At 38.2% G+C, this 17952-nt stretch overlaps 1 protein-coding gene across 6 annotated transcripts in view; it reads right to left on the reverse strand.

Annotated features, from left to right (window-relative positions):
* Positions 1-17952, reverse strand: part of TECPR2 (tectonin beta-propeller repeat containing 2) — a 147957-nt gene that overhangs the window by 50568 nt on the left and 79437 nt on the right. For all 6 annotated transcript variants that reach the window (XM_020971107.2, XM_020971108.2, XM_020971109.2 and 3 more), the window contains exon 16: positions 17089-17322. In XM_020971107.2, coding sequence (XP_020826766.1) covers positions 17089-17322 — 234 coding nt within the window. The remainder of the gene's footprint in view (positions 1-17088; positions 17323-17952) is intronic.

Consider the following 17952-nt stretch of genomic DNA (forward strand, 5'->3'; position numbering starts at 1 on the left):
ATTATGCCTCCCTTATCAATTCACTATTCACTTTCCATAGTGGCTCTTCCAAACATTTTGGTCCCCCTCATCAAACCTCAGGGCTTACCCCACCTCCCTCACTCTCTCATCTGAGAATGCTGCCTCACATTTCACTGAAAAAAACTGAAGCTGTGTAGCATGAGCTTCCTCTTCTCTCTTCCTCATCTCTCATCACTCAGATGCCTTTTGCCATTATCTCTTCCTTCACTCCTGTCACACATGGTGAAGTGGCCTTACTCCTTCCTAGAGCTAACTCCTATATTTGTTCAAGATATCCCATTCCATTTCATCTCCTCCAACAGACTGCCACCTCTGTCATCCCCACTCTTCTGTTGATTCTCAATTTCTCTCTGTCTTACAGGCTCATTCCCTACTGCTCACAAACATGCCCATGTTTTGCCATCCTGAAAAAACCCTTATTTGATTCTTCCATCCCCTAACTACTGTCTTTTGTCTCTTCTGGTCTTTGTCTTGAAAATGCCATCTATAATGACACCTCCACTTTTTCTCCTCTCATTCTCTTTTCAGCTCCTCTCAATCTGGCTTCTGACCTTATCATTCCCTGCAACTGCCCTCTCCAAAGCTACTAATGATCTCTTAATTGCCAAATCCAGTAACTTCTTCTCTATCTTCATGCACCGTGGCTTCTCTACAGCTTTTGACACTTGTTGATCACACTCTCCTTGACACTTTCCTCTTTAGGTTTTCAAGACACCGATCTCTCCTGGTTCTTACCCTACCTATCTGACCTCTTCTCTGTCTCCTAGGCTGGATCCTCATGCAAATCACAATCTCTAACTATACCTGTCCCTCAGGGTTCTGTTGTTCTCTTCTCTTTTCCCTCTATACTATTTCATTTGGTGATCTCAGCAGCCTTCACGGATTTAATTACCATCTTGATGTTGATTCTAAAATCTATCTTATCCTGCCCTAAATTTTCTGTTGACCTCCAATCTTCCATAGATACCTTAAACTTAACATTACTAAAACAGAACTCTATTTTTTCCTCTAATCCTTCCCCTCTCCTTCTTTCCCTATTACAAAAGAGGGTGATATCATCCTCCCATATTTCAGGCTTGAAACCCAGGAGTCATCCTTGATTACTCACTATTTCTAACCACACCCTCCCCCCTCCACATTCAAGCTGTTGACAATGCCTGTCAATGTCGCCTTTGCCATATATCTCCAACAAGTCCTCTTCTCTCTGATACTGCCACCACTTTGGTGCAGACCCTCATCACCTCATGCCTGTACTACTGCAATAGCTTGCTGGTGGGTCTGTCAGCCTCAAATCTCTGCCCACTCCAATTAATTCTCTATTCAGGCACTAAAGCGATATTCCTCAAGTACAGGTCTAATCACTCACTGCCCAACCCCTCCCCATAGCCAACAAACTCCAGTGGCTCCCTATTGCCTCCAGAATCAAATACAAAATGCTATTTGGCATCCAAAGCCCTTTATCACTTAGTCTACCTTCATCCCACCTATTCAATCTTCTTATACCTTACTTCCTGCCACATATTCTTTGTCCAGTGACACTGACCTTGTGGCTGTTCCATGAATAAGACACTCCAATTCTCAGTTCCACACATTTTCTCTGGCTGTCCCCCATGCCTGGAATACACTCTCAGTACTGATCTCCCTGGCTTCCTTTAAGTTCCAACTGAAATTCTACCTTCTATAGGAAACCTTCTCCAATCTCTCTTAATTCCTGTCTCTTCCTTTGTTAATTATTTCCTATTTATTCTGTATATAGCTTGTTTTGTATGTATTGGTTTGCATGTTGTTTCCTCCATTAGATGGTAAGCTTCTTGAGGAGCTTCTTTTGCCCCTTTTCTATTGCCAATATTTAGCACAGTGCCTGGCACATAGTAGGTGCTTAATAAATGTTTATTGATGGATTAAAAGTGTGCTAAACATTACTGTGTTTAGTATAATCCATATTTATTTGCAATGAGAAATAAACATGGTACAATTGTCATTTTTCCTGGAAGATTTAAATATGCTATGCTTTAGAGCAGAGATATCAAACATGCTGCCAAACTATTGCTGGAATCATATTCAAATGTAATTGGGGAGCATTTAATAAAATAAATGAAACTACAATAGAACACAGATAATTTTAATTTGTGATTTTCTAAATCAACATGTGGCTCACAAGGATCCTTCTGTACAGCTTAACATCCTCTTTCTCTTTGAGTTTGTCACCACTGCTCTAGAGGATAGTGAGAAGATTTAAGTGTTCCTTACAAATTATTACTATAATGAATATACGGAAAATTCTATTTTTTATAAAAGGTACTTATTCAGTTGTGTCTGACTCTTCATGACCTCATGGACCACAGCACACCAGTACTGTCTGTGGGGTTTTCTTGGCAAGGATACTGGAGTGGTTTGCCATTTCTTTCTCCAGTGGATTAAGACAAACAGAAGTTAAGTGACTTGCCCAGGGTCACACAGCTAGTAAATGGCTGAGGCCAGATTTGAACTCAGGTCTTCCTGACTCCAGACCAAGTGTTCTATCCACTGAGCTACTTAGCTGCCTCAACAAGTACTACTAATGTTTAAATATAGACATACTTTTACTTGATTGTAGATTTCTCAAGTTAATTCAAGTAAGAAGTACTCTTTACCAATGGAAAGAATGCTGCACTTGGTGTTAGAAGACCTGACTTCTAGTACTGGCTCATGTATTTATTAGCTGAGGAACTCTGGGTAAGTCATTTCTCCTCTCTAAAAATAAGTACTTTATATGTAAAATAAGGAGAAATATATTTCCAATAGTATTGTGTAGGGTTGGTATAACCAAATTATATTAGGACTTCTTTCATTAACATGGATCACAACTCCTTTAACACTTAATGAACAAAAAATGAGTTGTAGTTGGCAAACAATTTATCATCTGGCATCTAAACTTCTGAGATGAATTTAGGTAGGTTGGCACAATAGGTACAGTATCTTGCCATATCTTCTAGCTTGGTCAGATTAAGTCAAGTCAATGTGCCAGCTAAACCTAGGCACTTTCTTTACATGACATCACAACTCTCTAAGAAGTAGCTCCCTAGTGTTTTACATGTAAAGATGCCATCTAAGCAAGCTGATAGGGTCTGTACATGTGCCTGACTCCTATCATACCAGGCACAAACAGAAAGGCAAAAATAGACCTCTTCTTCAAAGAGCTCACATTCTAATGGGGGAGACAATATACAAACAACCCTGTACAAACAAGATAAAACTAGGAAAATTGGAGGCAATCTTAGAGGGCACTAGTATTGAGGAGGACTAACAAAGGCCTCTGGAAGAAGGGAAGATATTAGATGAGACATGAAAGAAGCAGAGTCAAGAAAGGAGACTATTCTAGGCATGGGGAACAACCAAAGAAAAAGGACAGAGATAGGAGGTGATGAAATGTCATATGCAAGGAATAGCCAAAAGGTCAGTGTTACTGGATCACAGAGTATGTACAGAGGAGTAAAGTGTCAGAAGACTAGAAAAGTAAGAAGCGATCAATATATGAAAGACTTTAAAAGCTAAATAGATCATTTTACATTTTATCTCGGAGGGAATATAGAAAACCATTTGGAATTTACTGAACAGGAGAGTGACACAGTTAGACCTGTGATTTAGGTCTTTGTCAGCTCATGAACTACAATGGGAAGAGACTTGAGGCAAAGAAACCAACCAGAAGGCTACTGTAATAGTTTAGGCATGAAGTGATGAAGGCCTGCAACAGGGTGGCAGCTGTGTCAAAGGAGAGAAGAGGACATATATAAGTGATGTTCCCAAAGTAGAAACAAAAGGATTTAGCAAGAGACTGAATCATGGGGGGAGAGTGAGGTATCAAAGATAACACCTAGGTTGTAAAACTGGATGTTTGGGAAAACAGTGGTGCCCTCAACAGTAATAGGGAAATTTGGAAGAGGGGAGAGGTTAGAGGGAAAGACAATAACTTCTATTCTGAACCTGCTGGGTTGGAGGTGTTTATGGGACACCCAGTTCGAGACATCCAACAGGTAACTGGAGATGTGAATCTCAACCTCAGGAAAGAGGTGATGTTAGGATTTGATAAATAAATCTAAGAATCATCTGCTAACAGAATTCATGGAACCTGACAAGATCATTAAGCAAGGAAGTATAAAGAGAAAAGAAAAGAGGGTTCAAGTCAGAGCCTTGTGGGATACTCACCATTAGTGGGTATGCCATTGATAAAGATCCAGCTCAGAAGACTGAGAAGGAATGGTCCTAGTTAAGAAAACCAGGACAGGACAGAGTAGTGCCATGAAAATTTAGGGAGGAGATCTCTCCCTACACGGGTATCAAGGAGAAGAGGGTAACTGAAAGTGCCAAAGGCAGCAGACAAGTTAAGAAGGATATGAATTGAGAAAAGGCCATTAGATTTGGCAACTAAGAAATCACTGGTAACTTTAAAGAGAGATGTTTCAGCTCAATGCTGAGGTTGGAAACCAGACTTCAGAGGGTTTTGAAGAGAGTAAAAGGAGAGGAAGCAGAGGAACCAGCTGCAGATGGCAGGGAAGCAGCCATCTCTGTCTAGAGAGATGCTAAAGGTTAGTGAGAAAATGGAAATGATAGAGGGGCCAATCTGCTAGAGAAGATGCAATAGAATGGGATCAAAGGTTTGTGTTGGCAAGGAGCAGGACCACCTCTTTATGTGAGGCAACAAGGAAGGAACAGATGAATGAATGGAAAAGAGCATTTATTAACCATTTGCTACGTATAAAGCACTGTAAAAGCAAAAATTGTGGAAGAAGACATCTGAATGTTGCGAGATGCAGAAGAGGGAAGAAAAGGAGCTCTTGGAGAGTAATCTCAATTTTTTTCAATGAAGTATTAAGAATGGTTTTCAGAAGGTGGTGCCATGGGAGGTTTGAGGAGGGATGAAAAGGTTTGGAAAAACCCTCTGTGGTGAGCGATATAGTGAGCTGATTAGAGAGATTTCAAAAGACTGTCTTACTTCAGTGACAGCTCAGTTGATACTATGTAACATAAACCTGTAGTGGATCTAGTCAACATGATTTTATGATTTTATTTAGCTTCATTCAGCAGCATGCGAACAGGAAAAGACAGAAACAGATGGTGGGAAGAATTCCAGGTTAGAAGTTTGGCATGGAATTATAGGTAATAAGTGGGGCAAAGGACTTGAATGTCGAGGAGTGTAGAATTAAGCTGATTCACCAAGCAGCCGAGACAGTGGCATACCTATCGAGATTTGCATTCTACTTTCATATTTTTTAAAAATTTAGTTACCTTGGCACCAAGATGAAGCACTTAAAGATTTTCGTGGAGGAAGCTATTAGGGGCCTTTGCTCTTCAGAACACATTATTCTATTCTCTTCCGTGATTTCTAGTGGGTACAGAATAGTCTCGTGTCATTCAAAATTCTCTTCCTTTTAATCTGAAGGTCTTGCTCCTGGTTACTTGCAGAATTGTTATATGTCACTGGAATTGTTCGTTTAACCACTATGACTTGGAGTATGCAGCACTGGGTTTTTTGTTTTTGTTTTCCCATAGGCAATCTGTGGATTCTTTTGATTGGCACTGGTTTTCTTTGTTCACACATTTTAGGCAGTCTTCTTGTAGTTCTTACATTATGCTTTTCAGGTTTTTTGACTTATGTTTTTCTGGAAGACCTATGCTGCTTAAATTGTTTCTAAACATTCTAACTGCAAGATAAAAATGTTTTTTCTGTTTGTATAGAGATCATGTGTTCAGTATTGCTTTTTCTTTTCATCATATGCTTTTTCTTTTCTTTATCACATGATCTCTCTTGATTCTTTGGAGAAGCTTGCCACTATGAATTCAAGTTTTTCTATTCTTCAAATTATTTCTGTTGTGAAGGACATAACTTCTACTTTCACAATTCTTATTTCTCTTCCGAAACATTCAGAAATATCCTGCTGTGTGTAGTTCCACGATCTCTTGGGAATGCAAGAGAGTTCCTTTGCCTCATCAGGTATTGATTCATTTTCCTTTGTCTTACAACATTTATTCTGAAATGTTTGGACTCATTAGATGTCTCAGAGGCCCATCTTTCCTTCTGTTCTTAATATCTTCTCTGTTGATTTATCTGCTTGTGCTCAAAGTTTTCAACTGAGTTTTCATTCTGAGATAGTTGGTAATTTCAATCTTTTTTCTTTATATTTTCTAGTTGCTTTCTAAATCCTTCCCCTTTGGTGGCGGATCCCCCAAGAGCTAGATCTGAAAGCTGTTTCAGTCTTTTCTCACGCTGAGGAATTAATCTGAGCTTCAGTACCTTCACCGCATGAATTCTGTGGTGAAAGAAATGGCTCCAGTTGGATGCTAGTACCCCTTTCTTCAGGTGTAGGGGAGCCCCAAATACATGCTGGCATCCTGCCCTAATCCTTCTGTTCTTTAGTTCTACGGCTAAGTAATGCTAGGGTGCAGTATACTGCCACCCCAGACAGAGCAACCTTCCACTTTCCTATATCTTCACCTCCTGAGGAGAAACCTTTAGGGGAGAGTTGAGTTCTGTTGCTTATTACAACAGAATGGTGAAGTGAGGACTGAGTGGGACAGGGAGGAGGCTGTGTTGGCAGATATTGCTACAGCAACTGTAAGAGAACTGCTGAGTGGATCTCAGAGAACAAATTCATGGATCTTATCTTGCCAGAGCGTGAGGGATGGTGGGAGAGAATGCACTGAGTGAGTACATTAGGCCTTAGGAATTAGCCTTTCCTGTTGTTAATTCATTGGGTGTTACCTCATTAGCGTTCTTGGTGTCTTAGCCCATGGAGATAGCTACAACTATTTTACCTCTTGTGAATAATTCTTATTTTGGACAGTTTTAGAAGGTCATGAAAATTTAAGAAAATGTCTGATCCTCCATTTTGTCAGTCACAGAGGAAGCTATTAATGATATTTTGAGGGATCTATGATTCCAGTGCTGTGTATCCCATCTCATGGTGCAGATTACAATATTAGCCTTAGCCTTCTCATCCTGTGTGACTTGTGCGTATGGCTTCCTGTAAATCTCCCCCAGGGGTACATACAACATGCCAAGAACTTCCCTTGTATCTCTTGCCATTACATAGGTAGCAATGCAGCACCCAGGCAGAACCATCAGTTAGCCCTCATTTCTCACTGCATGACCAGCTCACCTCCTCTTCTGGTCATACATGCCCTTTGAAGATATCCTCTTCTGCTGCTTCTTTTATAAATTTCATTGTTGATCACATCATAGCTGTTTATTCAGACCATAAGTCTTTTCATTGCCCTTTGAATAACATGGATAACATTTGAATAACATTCCATAACATCCTACTCTAATGCCTCATACCAAGTGGAAATGACCCTAGGTTCTCAAAGGCAATGCCAGTAGAGTACAAGCTCTACCAAGCTGTGCCATACTTGAAAGGCATAGAATGTGGGCCTGGCAACAGACTGTGTCTGCTCTGCACAGACAAACCTAGCTGAAAGAGGCTCATTACCAGAAGGCTGACCACTAGGTAACGAATTATTTTGGCCACGGCAACCCACAAAACAAAGCTATTATAAGTAATGCTAAAATGTGGTTATATAAAAAGGGGAATGCTATGATTTCTCAGTCTTTATAACTCTTTTTGAATACTATATTATTTTGGGGAATAGGAAAGGAACAACCAAAGGTCAAAATTATGTTCCTCCTTTGACATTTAGCTAATGTGATTATAGAATTTAAGACCCCCTTTAACTGCACATCACAGAGTGTGTAATATACATGATCCTGGGACATGATGTCCCAGCTCTTAAAGTGATTTGACCTTAACATGCTTCACTGAAATCAAATACAGAATTGCATATCATTGCTTGATATTATTTACATCTAGAGGAGGATGTGTTTTTTATTTTGCATTTTCAAAGCAGGAACACTTTGAAAGAAAATGAGCTTCCAAACAGTGTTACAGCAAAAGAGAAACAATGGTAAAGAATGTTTGTTTCATCTTAAGTTACAAAGATCATGTATCTTATTCTATTTGAGAACTCTGATACTTGAAGTTACCTAATCAAAAATGTTCTAGAGACTATTACTGAAATAGTTCAAAGAGAAAACATATCCAAGAGGGAAAAAATATTACATGTGCTCAGACAGTAACTTCTGTCAACTCAACTGATCAATTTTCACTAAATCAAAAGTTTATGTGTAGTTTTACTTTTAAAACATTTTTCCCAAAGCAAAATAAAATCCACCTTTTTCATTCTGACTTCACATCAAATTTCAGTTTCTCATATATAATTCATATTAATTTAGTGCTTTGTAGATACAAAGCACTTCATATACATTATCTCAATTGATTGTTATTTCAATTCACACATGAGGAAAGAGACTGAGAGGTGAAGAAATTTGTCCAGAGACACGTAAGTGGTAAGCAAAGCAGTCAGAACTTGAACCCAGATCAACTGACTCTGAATTCAGGAATTCTTCTTCACTATACTGTCCTAAAAAATATTTGCTTATAATATTAGCAAAAACCAATTTGGTGTGACCTACTTTATTAGAATTTAGCATTTATTGGTTTCTTGGTTTTCTGCAAATTTGCTCAAGTTCATAATAATAAGGTCATATTTTAAAGTTTACAAAGCATTTTCCTTACAACAACCATGTGAGCTAAGTGGAGTTCAAGTTTTATCTCAATTTCACAGACAAGGAAATTAAGACTTTGTGAGATAAAAAGATTTGCCCAGGGTTATCCATCTATTAAGGATTAAGAGTTTTATCCCAGTTTCCTCCTACCAAATCCAGCAGTCTTTCCACTATATACCACATTGCCTTTCAGATCAAACATTCTACTTTTGTCTTCGAGGAGTTTACAACCTACTGGTAACCATGACGATTTTTTTTTCACTTAAAACTACAAAGATTTATAACACCATAGGAAACACAAGAAATTTGGAGAAATATGAGATCTGTATGAACTGATGCAGAGTGAAGAATGCAGAACCAAGAGAACAAAGTACACAATGACTACATACATATGTGAAAATAACATTAAACAGCTTGAATACCGATTAAATGCAATGAATTAGTTGCAATATTAGAATAAAATACTAGTTCCAGACGGCAAAGAGATAATGAAATACTTTCCACTTCTTGAGGGCTAAAGGAGATGTAGGGAAGAATGACATCATCAAAAGCCAGTACTGTGTAATTTGGTTTTACTGGTTTTGTTTGTTATAAAGGATGGTTCTATATAGGGTGGAAGAGGAGAGGGGAAGAGTATATTTGAAAATAACTGTGGTATGAAAACTTTTTCTTAAAATGTTTTTACCTGCAATGATAAAGTCTCTGAAATGCCAAAAAGAACAATGAGCATGAAGCCCTAAGACCTTTGCTCAAATACTGACTCAATCACTTGCCATGTCACTATGGGCAAGGTACTTTATCTCTCCAAGGATCAGTATCTTCATTTGTATGACAGAGATACTACTACTTGTACTACATTAATGTAAGGTATGATGATGATGACTAACATAACATCAGTCTTCTGATAAATTGTAATGATTTTGAAGTATGTATTCAGCTTGATAGGTGCTGCTAAAGAAGAATGTGTCACTGTACTGAGAATGCTATGAGGCTGATTACAGACTGAAGGACCTCTTGCATTCCTAGTGTCTTACCACAGTGACTGTGCTACCTATTCCAGCACAAGATTAATTATATACTGCCTCCTTTTATCTCATTTCAAAGGTGTAAGTGATATACTTAATCACACTATAGACTCCTTGAGGACAGGTACTGTTTTCTTTTTTCCCATAGCTCCTTGTACAATACTAGGAAGATAGCAGATGATCAGGTAAGTCTTGTTAAAATGAAGGCAGATTTACTGAAAAAGTCTACCTAAAAACTAAATCAGCAGCAGAACCAAGATAACACATTAACACTACTATTACAAGATCAGATTAAAGGCCTAATGTACTTAAGAATATAAACAAAATAGTATTCCAAAGAAGTAAGGCTCTCCTTCCACAGAAATCCCCCATTTGCTCTGATTATCAAGTGGAATACCAGACTTCAGAGAAGAGGCATCTGCTTTAGCATCAGGGAATGAGGAAGCTTCTATGTGTGTACTGGGAAAGGGTGGGGGATAGAGGGGAACTATGGGGTGGGTACCTTAATTCTCCACTGAGCTGAGGCTGGCACAACCTTCCACATGATTATTCTCTTGCCACAAGGGCCTTAGCCTCCTTGTTTGAGGCTGGCAAAGGTCAATAAGGGAGCAGTGCCAAGAACATGGAGAGAAAAGATTGGGGAACATCTGGTCCTGATGAAAAGCAAACCAAAAGACCTATTTTCCTGCTCTGTATGGTGGAAAAAATGAGCGAAAACACAGGAGCTTTTTAAAAAGTAAAGGGGTATCCTAAGAACAACAGTAGTGGAAAGAGAACCAGATTTGGAGTCAGAGGACTTGAGTTCAAATATCAAGTGTGCTACTTGCTTCTTTCAGAACCTTAAAATAAGCTCAGGAGTGACCCCCAGTGGGCCTTGAATAGAATTCTTTGTAAGGTGAGGTGAAGTTTGATAAACCCCAGTAGGAACTGACCTCTCTTCTTTGAACTCTCATACCACACTGTACCTTTTCAATGACTCATCTCATTCTGCTTTGCATTTTACCAATTGTATTTGCATATATTCTCTATTTCCCTTACTTAACCATGATTTTTTGTGAGACCAGGACAAGGTCTACATTGGATAATAGGTTCTGACACTCACTAGCTACGTAATCCTGAGAAAGTCTCAAACCATTCTGAGGCTGTTTTCTCATCCATAAAATGGAGATTAACATCTCTGCTCCTCTTACATCACAGAGTTAATGTGAGGAGCAATTGAAAAAATATGTAGAAAATTGCTTTGCAAATTCTAAAGTGTTAAAAAAATCTGCATAGCTATGATTTCTATTTTCCATGCTTGTACTACTATTCCATTCTTCATTCTATTTGTATCCAACAGTTTTTTCTTTTATCATTCATTTCTTAAACATTTATGAAACTGTTTTCACATGTAATAGACTGATAATATATGTCAGAATTATTTAATTAATGAAGATCTGATACTTATCTGGCTAAATAACTTGTGATATACAAATGTAGTAGAAAACAACTACATCAAAAGAAGACACTGAACATGAACAATTCAGAGAAACATAGGAAAACGTCTATAAAATGATGCAAAGTGGAAAAAAAAAAGAACCAGGAAAACAATCAATATACAATGACTACAACAACGCAAATTAAAAGATTACTAAAATGAAGTTGAATAGTAAGTAACTGTAATAACCAATCCTAAACCCCCAAACAGATGAGCAATCACTTGCCTTCTTTCAGGGAAGGGAGGAAGTAAAGGGCATACAGTTAGTTGCAGAATATACTGTATACTATCAGACACATTTCACTGTTCAGTTGGTTTTGCTTAACCATTTTCATCTGTTCACAGGAAAGGAATAAATTAGGAGACAGGGGAAGGAAAAAGGATTAAAAATATTTGATGTTTAAACTTTTTAAGAAAATATTTATTTTAAAATGACATTAAAAAGAAGGCACCCATAAAACTTCCTTGAACAATTTTTTTAACCTATTCCTATTGCTACCACCCTAACTCAGGTCCTCAGCACAACCTAACTCATAATAGTTCTTTCCATCTCCATATTCCAGTCTGTCCTTTAAACCATTACCAAAATAACCTCTCTTACATGGAGCTCTGGTCATATAACTTTCAGTGGTTCCCTACTGCCTTTAAGTTAAAGTTCAAACTCCTCTGCCTGGAATTCAAGATACTCTACAATACGGCACCCTCCTCTTTTTCAGTTTCTCCCCAAATTACTCCCTACAAAATTTTCTTAGCTCCAGTCAAGCTAGTCTACTCTCTGTCCCTTGAATGGGCCACATGCCTTACCTATATTTATCTACATATTTTTTACCCATGTGTTCCATTTTGCCTGTTCAATCTCTACCAATTCCATAAAAAGCTCAACTCAAATACTATCTCCTCCATGAAAACTTTCTTGATCCCTTATCACCTTTCATCTAAATTGACCAAACATTTATTAAATGCATCCTATGTGTTAGGCACTGATACTTAAGCCACGGATAAAGATAAAAATGAAACAGTCCCTACTTTCAAGGAGCTCATATTCTACTGGAGAGAAAATACATACAAATATACCTATCTACAAAACATTTACAAGGCAATTTTTTTTTGATAGAGGGCACTAGTAGCTGGGAATCAGGACTTAATGTAGAAGGTGTTATATGCACTGACTTTTGAAGGAAACATGATTCTAAGACATACAGGTGAGGAGGAAGTGTACTCCAGGCAAAAGGTGACAGCCAGCACAAAGAAAGGGAGACAGCATATGAAGTATCATGTGTGAGGAGCAGTAACAAAGTTAGTCTGTCTGGAATGTACAGTGTAGGAAGGTAAATAAAGGCATGAAAGGTAGGTTGAGGTCTGGTCATGAAGGCCCTTCAAAGACAGAGACTGATTCAAATATATAACAAGAGATAAATGGTCAAAGGAAATGAAAAGGCAGTTCTCAGAAATACTTGCTATCAACCACCTTATGAAAAAATGCTCCAAATGACTAATAAAAAGAGAAATGAAAATTAAAACATCTTTGAGCTTCCACACCACAACAAATGGTCAGATGACAAAAAAAAAATGACAATCACTGGAGGGGACTATGGAAGAACAGGCATCCTAATGCACTGTTAGTTGAGCTATAAATTAGTCCAGCTATTTCAGAATACCACAAAAGTTATTAAATTGTGCATACCCTCTGAAACAACTATACCACCACTAGGCATGTATCCCAAAGACATGAAAGGCCCTACGTGTATAAAAATACATATAGCAACACTTTTTGAAGTAGCAAAGAACAAAAAACAAAGCAAGTGACCATCAAATGGGTGATAGCTTAACAAATTATGGTATATGAATATACTGGACTATTATTGAGCCCTAATAAATAATAAAAGGGACAAATTCAGAGAAACCTAGGAAAACGTGTATGAAGTGATGCAAAAGTATGAACTGATGATGAAATGAGCATAACCAGGAGAACAATTTATATAATGATAACAACATCGTAAAGGATAGTTTTGAAAGATTTAAGAACTCTCTTCAGTGACCAATCAGGAGTCCAGGACAATGATGAAACATGCTTCCCACCACTTAGTGGAGAAGTGCTTGACTGCAGGTACAGAATGAGACATCCATTTTTAGACACTATAACTATATACTATTTAGACATCATAACACAAATTTATTTTGGCTGACTATAATTATTTGTTACAAGGTGGAAATTTTGATTTGGTGAGAGACAGTAATATAGAGGAAAGTGACACACAGTGACACTGATATTTAAAAAAGAAGAAAAGAGTGTCAGTGAAATATTTTTTAAAATACACAGAAGAGAGCAAAAGGAAGTTCAGAAAGGGATAAAGAAAAGAAAGACAGTGTTGTTACCATATTAATGATTTATATTTTTTTAAAATAATCTACATGACATGTGTTCATAGTTTCACATACGATACTATTTTTCCTGTCTTTTGTATACTGAAATTATTAATGACTGTCATATTCAGAATAAAATATTTTTTTAAAACAGCAAAGGGCACAAGAAAGGAAGGAAGGAAAAGAAATGAACAAAGCAACAGATCCATAAAAATCTGGAAGACTTGTATGAACTGATGGAAAATAAAGTAAGCAGAACCAGGAAAACAATTTATACAACGACAGCAACATGGTAATAAAGGAAAACAACTCTGAAAGACTTTGGAACTCTTAACAATGCAGTGACCATAGGGGCAGCTAGGTGGCACAGTGGATAAAGCTTTGGCCTTGGAGTCAGGAGAATCTGAGTTCAAATACAGTCTGAGATACTTGACACTTATTAACTGTGTGACCCTGGGCAAGTCACTTAATCCCAACTGCCTCACCAAAAAAAAAAAAGTATAAACAATGCAGTGACCAACTCAGAAGACTGATTCTGAATCCTGTTTACCACCTCTTGATTTGGAGGTGATGGACTAAAGGTGCAGAGTAAAATATCTATTTTGTGTGTATTTGTTTTGATGATTCTTGATGACTGATGACTATTGTTACTGGAAAGGACTTTTACTTTGCAGGGAGAGGTGAGAGTTACAGACAGAGCAGGGAATAGTGATTAATGATAACAAAAACAGAAAAGAAATGAATATTAATGAAACATTTTAAATGCACAGAAGAAAACAGAAGGAAGTTCAGTAGGAGATACAAACAAGCAGAGCAGTTTTAGAATTACAGTACTGAATTTGTTATATACTTATAAAAACAAGTTGTATATAAATATAGATTCCCAGTTTCATGTACAATTCTCTTTATCTGTTCTTTGTATGTGGAAAGTTCATGTTTGTTGATTTCTGTCAAGCTAATCATTAAAAAAAAAATAGTCAAACAGAGCACTTTATATTTGAACCTAGAGGCAATGGGAAGCCACTGGAGATTTTTTGATGATGGAAGTGGCAATAATCTTATTTGCATGTTAGGAAAATTACTTTAACAGCAGTGCATATAGACCAGATTGGGTGAGATGAAGTACTGGAGGCTTTTGCAATTGTCTAGGTGAGGGGTATAAGGGCCTAGAGTTGTGGCTGTCTGAGTGGAGAAAAGGAGATAATTGCAGAAATGCTGTAGAAATAGTAATGACAAGGTTTGCCAATTGAATGGCTGTGTTGGCAATAAGGACTTACTGGACTTTTTGAGTAGGGGAGTAACATGATCAGATCTGTGCTTCAGGAATATCACTTTAGCAGCTATATGGAGGTTAGCTTGGAGAGAGAAGAGAGACTTGAGGCAGGGAGACCAATCAGGAGGCTATCACAACAGTCCAGGCAAGAGGCTGATGCCTATTTGAGTGGAGAGAAGAGGATGGATAACAGAGATACTATGGAGTTGGTATTGGGAAGACTTCACAAAAAAGGTGGTATTTGAGCTAGGCCATGAAGGATGAGTAAAATTTTAAAAGGCAAGGTTGTCAAGGAGAAGTGAGGGAAGGCATTCCAGGTAGAGGGTAAATAGCATGAACAAAAGGCAACAAGGCTGGAAAATCTTGGGCACTTTTGTTAAACAGTAAGTAGTTCAGTCTGACAAGTATAGGGCACATGTAGAAGAGTAATAGGAAATAAGTCTGGAAAGACAGATAACAGTCACATTGTAAAGAACCCAAGACTAGTCTGGACTTTAACTGCCTAATGCACAATTTTATCATATTCTTCTACTTAAAAATCTTCAATCATTATTTGCCCTCATCAGACCACCTCTATATTATTCTGTTCAGTTCTGGGCAACATAGTTTAGGAAGGTTGTTTGTAATCTAGAAAGCATCTAAAGGAGGGAAACTGAAACACTTGAAGGAAATGGAGGTATTTAGACTGGAAAAGAGAAGAATCAAGGACCTTCAAGTATATGAAGGGCTATAATGAGGAAGGCAGACAGACAGATAAAAATATAGATAGAGCATTTAGTACATGTGTACTATTAAGAAATTTAGAAACTTTCAGGAGAAATTTCACAAAAGTAAAGCAATTTAACAAAGTGAATTTCTGTCAGTCTTTACATTGGGACTAGACTATAAGGTGAAATAAGGAAGTCTATTTGACCATTCCTTCTCAGTCTCCTCTGCTAGTTCTTCAACCATGTTATACCATGAGTGCCTCCCAAGACTCAGTCCTGCATGCTTTTCTCTTTTTGTTGTACAGTACTTCATTTGGTGATCTCATCAGCTCCCACAGGTTTATCTCTATACAGAAGATTTTGAAGTCCTAGTCTCACCCCTGAGCTTGAATGGCCTTTAAAGGCTTGCCTTAAACTGAATTGCCCTTTATACATCTCACAGTGGATGTCCCACAGGCACATCAAACTCCAAAACCAGAACTCTCTCTCCCCTTAAATCCTTTCCTCTTCCTATCTTCCCTATTACTACTGAGGGCACCACCCTCATCAGGCTCACAACCTGTGTCCTCCTCAACTTCTCACGTGCACTCATCCCCATATCCAATCTGTTAAGTGTTGTTGTTTCTACCTTCACAACACCTCTCACATAGTCCACTTCTCTCCACTCACACTGCTCACTCCCCACTACAGGCCCTTATTAGCTCTCACACTTGGAATATTGCAATAGCCTCTACTGTCTTCCCTGCCTCAAGTCTCTTCCCAATCCAGTCTATCCTCCACTCAACTGTCAAAATGACTGTCCTAAAGCATGGATCTAACCATGTTATCCCTCTCTAATCAATAAACTCTGATGGCTCTTTATGACCCCCAGGATTATATATTAAGTCCTATTCTCTACAATCTGGTCCCTTCCATCTTTCTCACCGTCCCACATTTTACTGCTCTCCATGCACTCTATGATCCAACTACACTGGCCTCCTTGCTGCTCCTCACTTAAGACACTCCATCACCTCCCACCTCTGTGCCTTTACCCTGGCCATCCCTCATGCCTGGAAAGCTTTCCTTCCTCACCTCTGCCTCTGAGTTTGCCTGACTTCAGTTCCAATTTTTACCTTCTGAGAGAGGCCCTTCCGGGTCTCTCATGCTGCTCGTGCCTTCTCTTCTGAGACGACCATCCATTTAATCTGAATATACCTTTATGTGGCTAGTTATTTACATGTCTCTCCCATTAGACTATATGCTCTTTGAGGATAGGAACTGTGTTTTTCGCTTTCCTTTGTTTTTGACCACTTTATACAGTACATGGCACAAAGTGTTTAATAAATACTTGTTAACATGATTTATCCAGGAAAATTATAAGAATAATAAAGACATTTGTTTAACATTTTAAGATTTATAAAGTGCTTTACCCAAAACCACCCAATCAAGCAGGTTGGTACAAACATGACTACTTTGTTTTAGACAAATATCATGAAGTAACTTGCCTGTGATCACTTAGCTAGGAAGTTTCAGAGCCAAATTTTAAGTCTAGATGTCCTGATTCCAAATTCAGCATTCTTTCCTCTGCATCATGGTAGGTGACTTAAATCATAATTTAAAGAAAGATAACTCAATAGTCATACCTAGCTGAGAAAGGTCCAGCCTCATCCAATGCATTCCTGTTGGGCAACTTTTGGACAGTGTTCTGATAAACACTTGTCCAAAACTATCTAAGCCCCATATGGCGTCTTGGCAGGCAGAGTATGCTCTCATTTCAGTATCAGGAGGAAGCTGGACTGTAGAAGGACGGAATTGCGGATTCTGGTCACTCACACAAAACAGATCCTTGGCACTCTGGCACAACCACAAAAAGCTTCCTGTAAAAAGAAATACCCACATTTGTTGTTAAACTCCATTCACAAGTGAGTCATCGGGCCTAAATGTAGAACAAGGCAGCATTTTAATTTTATGCACATGTCAAGCAAACTACCAAAACTGTAGAGCTACTGACTAAAATACAAGCTTGCTGGTGACTTCTATTGCTCGTCATGCTTCTATTGGTTAGCTAACTCAAACTCAGATACAAAGTCCATTTGAAACAATGCTGTCAACACAATTAGAATGAGGGGTAACCGAAGTAACACAAAACGAGGCCTTTTACCCTTTACATTTTAGAGGGTTTTGGTTTTGGGTTTTTTTGCACTTTTCCAATGAACTTATCGTGCCTTATCTTGTATTCTAATTACTTGTATATGTATCCTACAGATCGATACTTGATGCCATGGGACTGATATATTTTTTAAAATACACTTTGTTGCTATCTTCTGTTTTTTTATACCATCAAAATTTACCCCAGTATCCTTCTGCCTACCCTCTCCCAGAAAGCCACCCCATGTAACAAATCTTTTTTTTCTTTTGGGGGGGGAGGCAATTGGGGTTAAGTAACTTGCCCAGGGTCACACAGCTAGTAAGTGTCAAGTGTCTGAGGCCGCATTTGAACTCAGATC

The sequence above is a fragment of the Phascolarctos cinereus genome, unplaced genomic scaffold (assembly GCF_003287225.1).
Source record: "Phascolarctos cinereus isolate Bilbo 61053 unplaced genomic scaffold, phaCin_HiC Scaffold_2;HRSCAF=192, whole genome shotgun sequence".
NCBI classification, from domain to species: Eukaryota; Metazoa; Chordata; class Mammalia; order Diprotodontia; family Phascolarctidae; genus Phascolarctos; species Phascolarctos cinereus.